Raw genomic sequence first — 12,283 nt, 5'->3', positions numbered from 1 at the left:
GTGCTTACCCTTCAAAGCAGAGTGGGCAAACACAACAAATTATTCTGGGCATCAGGTGACGGAAATCAGCTCATTTGCAGATTAGCCACCTAACCAGCTTTAGAAAAACAGACATATTTTTGCAACTTGTATTAAGAGAACTGAACAGATATGTGACCTGTTCCATTAAACACCACTGCCAATGTCAACATATCAGGAAACAGGAAAAGGTTAAGACATGCTCAAAAGCGATTTTCCTTATTTACTGAATATTCTTTCACCCAGGGGATGCAAAAGGAACAGAGGAAAAACAGTTCCTGTTCAGCTCACTTCGCAGGAAGCTCATCAAGTTCTCACCAAGATTTGTTGCTGTTGCTTTCCAAACTTCAAACTGATGTTCTGGAACCCCAAGAACCCCAGGCTACCGATTCTTAACTCAGCCCCAAGTTTTCTCTGACACCAACCTGTGGCCAGGCGATAGAGCAGCCATCTGCGTAAAAGGACACAAAAAAAGATGTAATAATAGAAACACAGTAGAAAAAGACAGAGTGCTCCATCAGGTCTTTGGGTTTATGTATTTATTACTTTTCTCTAGGGCTGGGAAAATTAACGATTAATTCCTTGATTAATCGTTAAACTTTTTGATCGATTAAAATAATTTTGATCGAAAATGAAAAGACTCACCTCTCCGCCGGCTTCCGGGAGTCCCGTCGGAGATCCGGGACGTCACAGACATCGACGTCACCGGACTCCTGCCCCCTTCCCCAAGTGGCACCGTCGGCTAACGAAGGGAAGGGGGGAGGAGTCTGGTGACGTGGATGTCCGTGACGTCACCGGACTCCACCCCTCTTCCCTTCGTTAGCCGACGGAGCCACTTGGGCCGGGGAGTTTGCCCAAGAAGCACCAAGCTTCTGCCTTATCTTAAACTTATATATATGCACTATGTGGCTCTCCATTAACCCCCCTCCCCCATCTCGCTCCCAGAAAAGTGCCCATTGAAATTTACTGATATTATGTTGCAATCAGGTCCTTACATGAAATGGAATGCTGCGGCTACTTCAAATATTAAGCTAATACTTATGTTTAAATCACCCTTAGGGCTTTGCTGTTTTACTATACTATGTAAATACATTTGTAATCCAGCACGTTATTATTCTGAGTTGCCCCACTGAAGCGGCGGCCATATTGAGTGGGGCACGTCAGATTAATAACATGCTGGATTAGTGTGATCCTAGTTCATTTTATTACTTCATTGTTGCCTGTATGTGTATAGGCCAATGCAGTTGGATCTGTATGTGCGTTATAATTAATCGAAATTAATTGATGAAAAAAAAATTTTGATTAATCGAACACGGAAATTTTCATCATTACCAGCCCTACTTTTCTTTGAAACCTTTTTGTCTACAGAGTATATACATTGGAGTATGACCTATCTTTATCTCACATCTTTAAAGGAGAACTCCAGCTAAGAAAAAAGTTCACCCTTGCAGTGGGATTTCCCACAGCGGTCGGCAATCACCTCCGCTCTGGCTATGGAATGTCTCACGGCATCTTCGCCCTCACGTCTAATGCAAGACAATGGACCTTAGAACACTGGAGCTCAGGCAAGGAAGAGGCTGAGGGGACCAGTCTAGCAGCCTGAAGAGAACAAGGATCAGGCAAGTAAAGCTGGCCATACACTCTGCGATTATCATTCGGGAATTTTCCTTGCTGCCAAGAACCCCCTTTCGATTCTAGCTCAAATAGCCCATCGCGCACAGACCAATGTTGTTTCGATAATCGTTCGTTAGCAATACTAACTGGCCAAATTGCGTCGATCGTTAGAAAGGATTTGTCCTTTGATCATGTGCAGTGTTCTTGCTGCGTTCTTTTTCATACGAAAACATCACTAATCCATCGATTTTTGTACGATTCAATAAGTTTTCCAGCCTGGGCCGTTTGAGGAAATGCAGCCCGGAGTACAGTAAAAAAAAATTGTCGGGTTCCCATCTACTGATCGATTGTCGTTCGTAAGACCATCCGTGGACGATTTGCGACCGATAATCGCAAGGTGTATAGGCACCTTAATACAGCTACACAAAATGAGCAGTTAACCCTTGCAGTGCAAGGGTAGTCCCACTATAAAAAGGTAAGTTTTTACTTTTCCTGGAGTTCTTCTTTAAGTTCACTGTTCTTTGACTCAACAACTCTGCTTGAAGTCTGTGCTAAGCATCCATTACTATTGTGGTAAAATAGAAGTATAGTTGGTTGCCATTGCTGGCTTAGTTATGTAAATGTAGGTTGTCTTGCTGTCATGCGGATCTTCTTGTTTCAATGCTTTCTGAGTCTCTAATCCAGAAAACAAGTAGGCAGGTGGAAAGATGATATTTCAATTGCTGCATGCTTGTCCAGGTCACTCACAAAGAACCAAAACCAGAAAACCGAAATTGACAGTCCAGCAATTAACATTTTCAGATGGTCAGCACTTGATCTCCGTACTTATTACCTTTATAAAAAGGTATTTACAACTTTTAATACACATTTGTTTAATATATTCGAAGAATTTTGCAAATATAACTACTGGTCATACACTAATGAAAGCTGCATGGAAACCGTGCTGATCAGCGCAGAAAAAAAGCTCAGGGAGCAATTCGGATGGGAGGCGGTTCGGATCGTGCGGTCACATGACCGGTCCACACAGCAATGTATGGGATTGTTCATGTCGGCGGATCCGTGCGGCCGAATTACCCCGGTGTGAACGGGGCCTAATAAAAAAGGTGTTGTTTTGAGCAGACTTCCATCTGGCCGTTCACAAACGGCCATGGACGGAAGGTGGTTAAGGAATCCAGCTCCCTATTGAGGAGGACGATGGGTCGGGGAGAAATAAATGGGGGCAGAAGCATTTGGGCATTCTGACTCTCCAGAAACAGTTTACAAGGAACCATTCACATTTTTACATTTCAAAGCTACATTTAAAAAAGGACTAAGGCCTCATTCACACTACCGTATAATACGCTGCGCATGGATGCGCGCCGCGTTTTTTCCCCATATGCAAATAAATCGCTCCATACACATAGGTGCGTATGGAGCAGTATTATTGCGCAAAGATGCTCAAAAAAGAAAAATGGAACTAAGCTGTGTCCGGGCTCGGAATTTCTGCATATTTTACGTGCGCTCTCGTATACGCACGTACAGTAAAGTTTCTATTAAAAAGGATGCATTTTGGGATTACGTACAGTTTACATATATACGCATTTACAAATGTGTGAAATGTTGCTCTTGCATTGCGTGTGAATGAGGCCTAATGGTTTACAGGGCAGCTTGTATGATACTTATTCCTGTATCTTACAGGATACAATCCCAAACTTCTTAGGGCTTGTTCACACCAAATGCAGACCAGATATGCATGAGTTTCTGCACACGCAGTGCGTTATACTGCGTTTTTGATGCGTTCAACGCCGTTTTTGGTTTAAAATATTTTTTTTTAGTTTAGAATGGGCTTTCAGTGCGTTCCAGGGCGTTTGCATGTGTTTTTGATGTATTTGCATGCGTTCCAGAGCAGGTAAAATAGGGCTTGCTGCAATTTTTTTTACATGCTCTGGAACTGAACGTTGCGGTGTGAACTAGAGCCCAAAATACCATTAGGAATACATTGGACTCAGTTTTGATCCGTTCTGTAACTGCTCTGCTCCTGGAACACGCTTGGTGTGAACAAGCCCTCAGTGCATCGCTTTGTAAAAGTGATGCTGAGTACACCAGCGCTCATGCCGCATTGAAAACAGGTCCATTGCTGATCATGAGCAGTATTGCGCATGGATGCGCGCCGCGTTTTTTCCCCATATGCAAATAAATCGCTCCATACACATAGGTGCGTATGGAGCAGTATTATTGCGCAAAGATGCTCAAAAAAGAAAAATGGAACTAAGCTGTGTCCGGGCTCGGAATTTCTGCATATTTTACGTGCGCTCTCGTATACGCACGTACAGTAAAGTTTCTATTAAAAAGGATGCATTTTGGGATTACGTACAGTTTACATATATACGCATTTACAAATGTGTGAAATGTTGCTCTTGCATTGCGTGTGAATGAGGCCTAATGGTTTACAGGGCAGCTTGTATGATACTTATTCCTGTATCTTACAGGATACAATCCCAAACTTCTTAGGGCTTGTTCACACCAAATGCAGACCAGATATGCATGAGTTTCTGCACACGCAGTGCGTTATACTGCGTTTTTGATGCGTTCAACGCCGTTTTTGGTTTAAAATATTTTTTTTTAGTTTAGAATGGGCTTTCAGTGCGTTCCAGGGCGTTTGCATGTGTTTTTGATGTATTTGCATGCGTTCCAGAGCAGGTAAAATAGGGCTTGCTGCAATTTTTTTTACATGCTCTGGAACTGAACGTTGCGGTGTGAACTAGAGCCCAAAATACCATTAGGAATACATTGGACTCAGTTTTGATCCGTTCTGTAACTGCTCTGCTCCTGGAACACGCTTGGTGTGAACAAGCCCTCAGTGCATCGCTTTGTAAAAGTGATGCTGAGTACACCAGCGCTCATGCCGCATTGAAAACAGGTCCATTGCTGATCATGAGCAGTAGATTCAAAAGAAGACTGTGCAAGCTGTTCCAGTGGTCATTTCAACATGGTTCATTGCAAAGTGAACGTGAGACTTCAAATCTGCGGCACAACATCAGGATGCTACCGGAGTCAGAAGTCTATTGGAAAGCATGCAATGGAAGAGAAAAAAGTGGGAAAAATAATCATGCACTTTAAGTGCACAGCAGCATAGACATTGACACATTTACCTCTAGTGAAAACGAGCAGCGTAATGAGGCAGCAAATACAAGGATTAAGTATGCCAGGCGTCAAGCTGATACAAAAAGTGTTAAGATGTGAGATTTGTAAGGAAAGCTGAAATAACCGGCCGTCTATCAGAAAACTCACACAACTTAACAGCTGTATTCGGCATGGCAGTTCAGAAATAAGGTCAACAATGATAATAATGAGGACGTTATATAAAAGCGTAAAGAAGGTTGAATCCAACCTTTTTAATCGAACTCAATAATCGGCTAACTAATCGATTTTGAAAATAATCGTTAGCTGCAGCTCTAATTATATAGATACTAATATTGTATTTATATACTAATGTAGAGGAAAATCAATTAGGCACCTGGTATGTACTAATGATAGATATATACAGGTGAAACTCGATTCATTAGAATATCGTGCAAAAGTAAGTGCTGCAAAAGGGGCCCAAACCAAGTACTGAGTACATATGCATGCTTGTACTTTTCAGAGGTCCGATATTGTTCTATGTACAATCCTTGTTTTATTGATTGCATGTAATAATCTACTTTTTTGAGGTTGTGGATTTGGGGTTCTTGGGGTTTTCATGAGCTGTAAGCCATAATCATCACAATTATGACAAATCACGGCTTGAATTATCTTGCTTTGCATGTAATGAGTCTATCTCATATATTAGTTTCACCTTTTAAGTTGCATTAGTGAAATAAATGAACTTTGCACGATATTCTAATTATTCGAGTTTCACGTGTGTATGTGTATGTGTATGTGTATGTGTATGTGTATGTGTATATATATATATATATATATAGCATTTTTTTCTGTCTTTCACACATGTAGAACTGGTACTGCCATGCATTATGGATCCGCCCTTCAGGTCACACAATACTGGGCTGGTTGTCTTCTGTGGACAAAGGTTGTCTGCCGGTTGAGTTTACACAAGGTAGATCGCTGTACTGTACTCAAGAGATTAATGTAACTCATTTATAGAATCTTAAAACTTATACAGGGCTGTGCAATTCCTATCTCCCGATGCCTGAGACATGCAGAGCTAAACGTAGAGCGGGGCAGATCACTTGAAAAAGCCCCCCCCGCCCCGGCCATGGTAATCCAGCTTCAGAATTATCACCACCAACTTATACATTCAGAACACCTCAACAGCAATCAATGATCATGTTTATTTACCAATTATTAATCAAAATGTGAATCATGTCTCTTTAAACATCTATACTGTTAATGGAAGGTCTTTTGTAAACGGAATGAGCTTATAGGGATACATCTACTCAGCTGGTTGCTTTTATGAATTGGCTATGAGCCTCTTTTTAAACCAATACCATTAAATACACTTTTTTTACGTATTATTGTCGTCTGGAGTTGTCATTTTGGTGCTTCCAAAACACCACTTTTCTTTCCACTTTTTGTAAATCATTAATCGGGGGTGCGGCACCTAGTATCCAGATCCAGGCCAAAACTTCTCTATAATATAGGAAGTGTCACAGTGTGCAGTGAATGTTTGGTGAATGAAACATTCACTGCTTTTTAACTATTCCCCTAGTGTTCTTATGCCAGGCAGGTGTCCTGCCCAATGAATACCATTTACTAAAAAAAAAAAAAAATTGTAATAAAAAAAAACTGTTCATTCTACTTACATACCATCAGCACATAATGAGAATCAGGCAACTAGCACCTTCTGAAGGAGCTCAGCAATGGCAGCCTATACCATTTCCTCAGTACAAAATTTGCTTAAAGAAGAACTCTGGGGTTAAAGAAGAACAAGGGTTAAGTGCTCCTCCTCTGCGCCAGCGGTCTAAGAACCCGTGAGTTATCACGCACAATACAGTGTATTGGATGCCAAGAGACATTACACCACCTAAGGAGCGAGGTTGCAGCAACCAGCCGGATCAGAGGATCAGGTGAGTATATATTTGTTGTTTTAGATCCCTAGCCAAAAGAGCACTTAAAAGGAGAACTATGGGGTTAAGGCTTTCCCCCATAGTTCTCCTTAGGGTAACGGGAGGACACAAACTAGCGTCCTCCCGTCACCCTAGGCTCAGTATACCGTGAGCCGTAGCTCGCGGTATACTGAGACGCGGCAGCTGAAGCGGATCCCGACAATTATGTCTGGATCCGCCCAGCTGCTTGACTGACAGCTGGCTCTGCCTATCTAGAGGCAGAGCCAGCTGTACCCGCCCCCTCCCCCGTCCGTTCCGCCAGTCAGCGCTGGCGGATCGGAGTGGGGAGGGTGGAATCCAGCCCCTCCCCTGTCACGGTAGAGAGCCGTGACAGGATCGAGAGGTGAGCGAACGCCGGTATGTGTTCGCTCACCTCCCGATCTACTGAGCCGACCTGTGACAGTCTCATTGTCACAGGTCGGCTAGAACTATGAGGTGAGTGAAAATCACTCACCTCATAGTTCTCCTTTAACCTATTAAATGCCAGGGTAACCCCACTGCAAGGCTTAAGATTTCATGTGACCGGAGTTCTTCTTTAAAAGCTAAACTGGTCATAGGCTGCTCGAATTCTGGGCAATTCACAGGAATCGGCTGAAATTCTTACGGTACGTGGCCCTGTCAGCTCGACAAAACTCAATTACTCAAATGACTTTTGTTGAAGAAGCCAGGCAGAGCATTTTCAGCCAATCAGCTGCAGTCATCATTTATGTATTCCCCGTGAGGGAGATTCACCCTCTCTACTTGTCCTGGTGACCACCATCACTGAGGCCCAGTTCACATTGAGCGATTTAACGCGCGGTAATTCCCACGATATCGCGGCTATTTACCGCGCGATATCGCGCTCCAATGCTTGGCAATGGGGCAAAGGGTCCTGCTGTCGCGGGTCGCTACAGCAGGACACTTTTTGTAGCGGATTTTGCCGCGATTCAAGCTTGCTCAATGCAAGCATTTGCGCAATATCGCGCGATTTGCGAACCGCTCAATGTGAACGGGGCCTGAGAGGGAAAGAAAATCCCACATTTTGGATTGTCACCAGAACAGGAATAGACTCGGAAGTCCAAAACCTACTTACTACAAGGGATTTCCTTTGGCGGGTCGACCTCGATTAATCGATTATTGGAAAAGTTGACAACTTTTTCAATAGTCGATTATAATCGATTATGTCGATTAGTTGTTGCAGCCCTAGTCGACCGATTATCGAATCTACCGATAATTGGGTCCGAAATTCACACATTTTTAGATTATCGATATTGGTTACAAATACCGATGTTACCAATAATAATTGTGGCCATACACTGTGCCAATTCTTAAGGAACCGGCTGAAACGCGCGCATTGGGTGACGCTGTCAGCACCCCTTTGGCCGACATCCCTCAATCATCTAAGGAGCTAGTCGGAAAATGCCGGCTTTTTTTGGGTATTCCGACAGCGGCCGCCAGCATACAAAAGAAACAGCAGATGTTGCTAAGGTGTATTGGATGCCAAGAGACATTACACTAAGGCCTCCGCTCCCCCACAGTCACCTCGAACCCCCCATTCATCTGCTGGAGACTAGATTCCAGAGCCGGCAGCTCAATGTAAACAGCGGGCAGTGGGCGGTGCAATAGCCAGCCAGCTATTGGCTATTCAAAATGCATTAGCCAATAAAAGGCTGGCTATTGCACCGCCCACTGCCCACTGCTTACATTCAGCTGCAGAATTCAGCCGCCGGCAGATGAATGGTGCAGGAGGGCCGTGGGGGGTGGAGGCTCCCCTTTACTGCCATCAGTAGGGGTCTCGACCCATATCAGGCCCACTGCCCGCTGTTTACATTCAGCTGCCGGCGCTGGATGTAAACAGAATATCGTTACCTGATATCGGTTACCAGCCTGAAAGGGGCATAATCGGTATCGGTTCGGAAAAAAACATATCGGTCAACCCTTAATTTCCTTCACTTTCTCACTTCCTGTTGCAGCTATTAGACAGGAAGTGAAGGCAAATCTTCCCAATGGGATACAAATGGCAAAAAAACAAAAACAAATCTGCCAGGGGTTATAACCCTCGTTTACTCTATATAGAGCTGACGTTTTGGCAGAAGCAGCTCAGTACATAGAACTCTCAGTTGCTTCTAGTATCCCTCGCTCACTGGCCGAAACACTGCAGAACGTCCGTTGTCAGAGAGAGAGAGCTGCACCCTAGAGCCAGCAGAGTGATTTCTAGGATCCATAGTGTGTCATGGGTCATGAGATTGTATGGTACATGTAAACACACAGCAGGATACTCCCCTATATTACAATGCAGATCTATTCATGGCTGAAGTAAGGTGGTGCAGTGGAGCAGTCTCACAAACCAACATGTCAACTGAACACGTATACTGTAGCAGAAGGCAGCATGTTGTCCCCAATTAGATGTGGCAGCATGGAATAAAGAGCTTTACATTCTATGGAGAGAGGAGGACAGCTTCTAATGCTTCCTCAGGATCAGCACTGAGCGAGAAGATTTCTCATCTCCAACATTTCACGTGTCAACTCATGTGTGACAAGCGCGGACAGGTGTGACAGGTGTGACAAGCGTGACGCGCGGACAGGCGTGACAAGCGCATCCCCTAGACATGCGTGACAAGCGCCTCGCCTGGACATGCGCGACAAGCGCCTCGCCTGGACATGCGTGACAAGCGCCTCGCCTGGACATGCGTGACAAGCGCCTCGCCTGGACATGCGCGACAAGCGCCTCGCCTGGACATGCGTGACAAGCGCATCGCCTGGACACGTGTGACAAACACGTCACCTGGACACGTATGACAAGATTGTCACTTACACATGTATTTGATAGGCACATCATTTGGCCGTGCATGACAAACACATCACCTGGACACGTATGACAAGCACATCAACTGCACATGCGTGACATTCGCACATGTATAACAAGCACGACACCTGCACATGTATTACACAATGCATTATCTCCTGCAGAAGAGAACCAGTTCCCCCCCGAGATTAGGAGACTTGTACTGGAGGGACACATAGATATGAACTGCCTATCATCAGATTTGTGACAAGATATGAGACAAAACATACATGACACTTCATGTGTGGATGTGTAATAACCATGCACAGTGTATATGGAGTGGTGAAGGTACCAATGTTTTGGTACTATGGTGCCAGGCACTGTCATACCCTGGCTATTGCATGCATGGTGATGTAAGGATAATAAATCACCAGGGTATTTACCAAACCTGCCTAATGCAAACAATGGAACCATGACACATCATTACTTCCTGCAGAGGACAACCAGTTCCCAGCATGAGCAGACATGTACTGGAGGGACACACAGATATGAAACTACCCGAGACTGTACATACATGTTGGAGAATGGATCAAAACTGGAGCAGACAGAATCTGGAGCAGTGGCCCATGGCAACCAATCCGCTTCTCTCTTTCATTTTCAAAGACTAACAGGACAAACTGAAGAGAGAAGCTGATTGGTTGTCATGGGCCACTGCTCCAATTTTGGTAAATTGCTCCGGTCATGTCATGTGCATGTAGTATGGGATACAGCAGTGTTGTCAGTGTTATGATGCCAGGCAATTGCATGGTCTGGGTCAATCACTCAGCAGAATGAAGACACATACAGACCTGCCCAATGCAGACAATAGAAGGATGAGCTCGTCCTATGGCACACCTCCATCTCCTGCACAGGACAACCAGTTGCTCCCCAGCACACGATGGTTTGTACTGGAGGGGCACAGCTGGCTGCCTGTCACCAGTGCCCAGCCATGACACTTCCCCTATAGCAGTGCACAGTAATGGTATGTATTTGTCACGGTGCCAGGCACGGCTATTTCCAGTGACACCTCGGCGCCACGTCTGACAGCTCTACCTGGAAGGCAGCCCCAGGCCAGCTCCGAGGCCGCGCTCTCCTCCCGTGTACTCACCTTGCTAGGAGCACGGCGCACACAACCAGCAGCAGCAAGGCCAGGAGCAGAGCGGAGACCATCGGCATAGCGCCTACCCGAGGAGTCGGGCCACCGACACCGGCCGTCCGGTGCCTGACTGATTCACAGCGCTCCTGGAGAACATAGAAACCCTGCCTCCTCCGGGGGAAGCATACAGACCACGCCCCCTCCGAGGGAAGCATGCAGACTCCGCCCTTCAGGGGAGGAGAGGCCGCTGTCTCAAGAACAGGAAGTGAGGGGGTGGGCCTATGCTCTGAGTGAGGTAACCATTACCAAGTGCTTCTGCATCCTGTCCATCAAGGGTTCTCCGAGGTCCTAGATAGCAAAGTTGGGACCGCGCTGGACCCAAGAGAGTGATTACCAAAATGTCAGCAACGCCTTACAAAGATAAATACTAATGGCAGACTAAATAAAACAATGTATATGTGTGTGTATCCGTTCATGTATACCTGATATATTTTCTCCTTTATAAAGTGGAAAGCTAGAAGATAAGTAATTATTATTATAATACAGGATTTATATAGCGCCAACAATTTTATTATTATTATTCAGGATTTATATAGCGCCAACAGTTTGCGCAGCGTTTTAAAATATAAGGAAGACATTACAATCACAATACAAATCAAGACAAGATTGTAAGGAGGCCGCTGCCCGTGAGGGCTTACAATCTAAAAGGGAGGGGGAAGTGAATTGTATGAGAACGTGATGGTTGAGCGGTTAGGTTGAGGTGGTATAGGCTTCCTTGAAGAGATGATTCTTTAGGGAATGCCAGGACAGGTTGGGGTAAAGAGATCCAGAGGATGGGAGAGACTCTAGAGAAGTCCTGGAGGCGAGCATGGGAGGAGTTGACAAGGGAGTTGGAAAGCAGGAGGTCTTGGGATAAGCGGATAAGCGGAGCCGACGGTTAGTGTGTTACTTTGAGACCAGGTTTGAGATATATCCGTGGGCAGAGTTGTGGATGGCTTTGTAAGTCATTGTTAACATTTTGAATTGTATCCTTTGGGCGAGTGGAAGCCAGTGCAGGGATTGGCAGAGGGGGGTTTGCAGACACTGAGCGGTTGGTTAGGTGAATGAGTCTGGCAGCTGCATTCATGATAGACTGAAGGGGGGATAGCCTGTGTAGTGGAAGGCCAATGAGGAGGGAGTTACAATAGTCAAGACGAGAGATAACAAGGGAGTGGATGAGTAATTTAGCAGTTTCATTGGTGAGGAAGGGGCGTATTTTGGAGATGTTATGAAGGTGAAGGCGGCAGGATTTGGATAGCGATTTGATGTGGGGAAGAAAGGTGAGGTCCGAGTCAAGGATGACACCTAGGACCTTGGCATGAGGGGAGGGGTAGGTCGTTGTGTTAACAATCTCAGGGGAAATGTTAGGGGAGGAAATATCATGAGCTCAGTTTTTGAAAGGTTGAGTTTGAAGAAATGTTGTGACATCCAGACGGATATGTCAGTTAGTACAGGCCTCAAAATTTCCACTCGCCCCCTCGCAATTGGCGAGTGAAAATTGCGGGGGGGCGAGTGGAATGTCAGCAATGTTGCCTCGCCGGCGGGACTAGGGATGGGACACTACCGCCGCGGAGATCGCTCGCTCGCTTCTGTTTTCTCTTCTCTTTCTCGCCTGCTGCAGCTACAGAGCGG

General features: G+C 45.3%; 1 protein-coding gene across 1 annotated transcript in view; it reads right to left on the bottom strand.

Annotated features, from left to right (window-relative positions):
* Window positions 1-10,832, bottom strand: part of KIAA0100 (KIAA0100 ortholog) — a 74,153-nt gene extending 63,321 nt beyond the window's left edge. Inside the window, exons 1-2 of the mRNA XM_018555030.1 lie at window positions 10,625-10,832; window positions 337-469 (exon numbers count right to left, since the gene is read on the bottom strand). Coding sequence (XP_018410532.1) covers window positions 337-469; window positions 10,625-10,827 — 336 coding nt within the window. The 5' untranslated portion in view covers window positions 10,828-10,832. The remainder of the gene's footprint in view (window positions 1-336; window positions 470-10,624) is intronic.
* Window positions 10,833-12,283: the final 1,451 nt, after the last annotated feature.

Source organism: Nanorana parkeri, unplaced genomic scaffold (assembly GCF_000935625.1).
Source record: "Nanorana parkeri isolate BGI_ZX_2015 unplaced genomic scaffold, ASM93562v1 scaffold181, whole genome shotgun sequence".
Classification (NCBI taxonomy): Eukaryota; Metazoa; Chordata; class Amphibia; order Anura; family Dicroglossidae; genus Nanorana; species Nanorana parkeri.
Note: the sequence above shows the minus strand (reverse complement) of the source record. Positions and strands in the feature narration are given on the sequence as shown.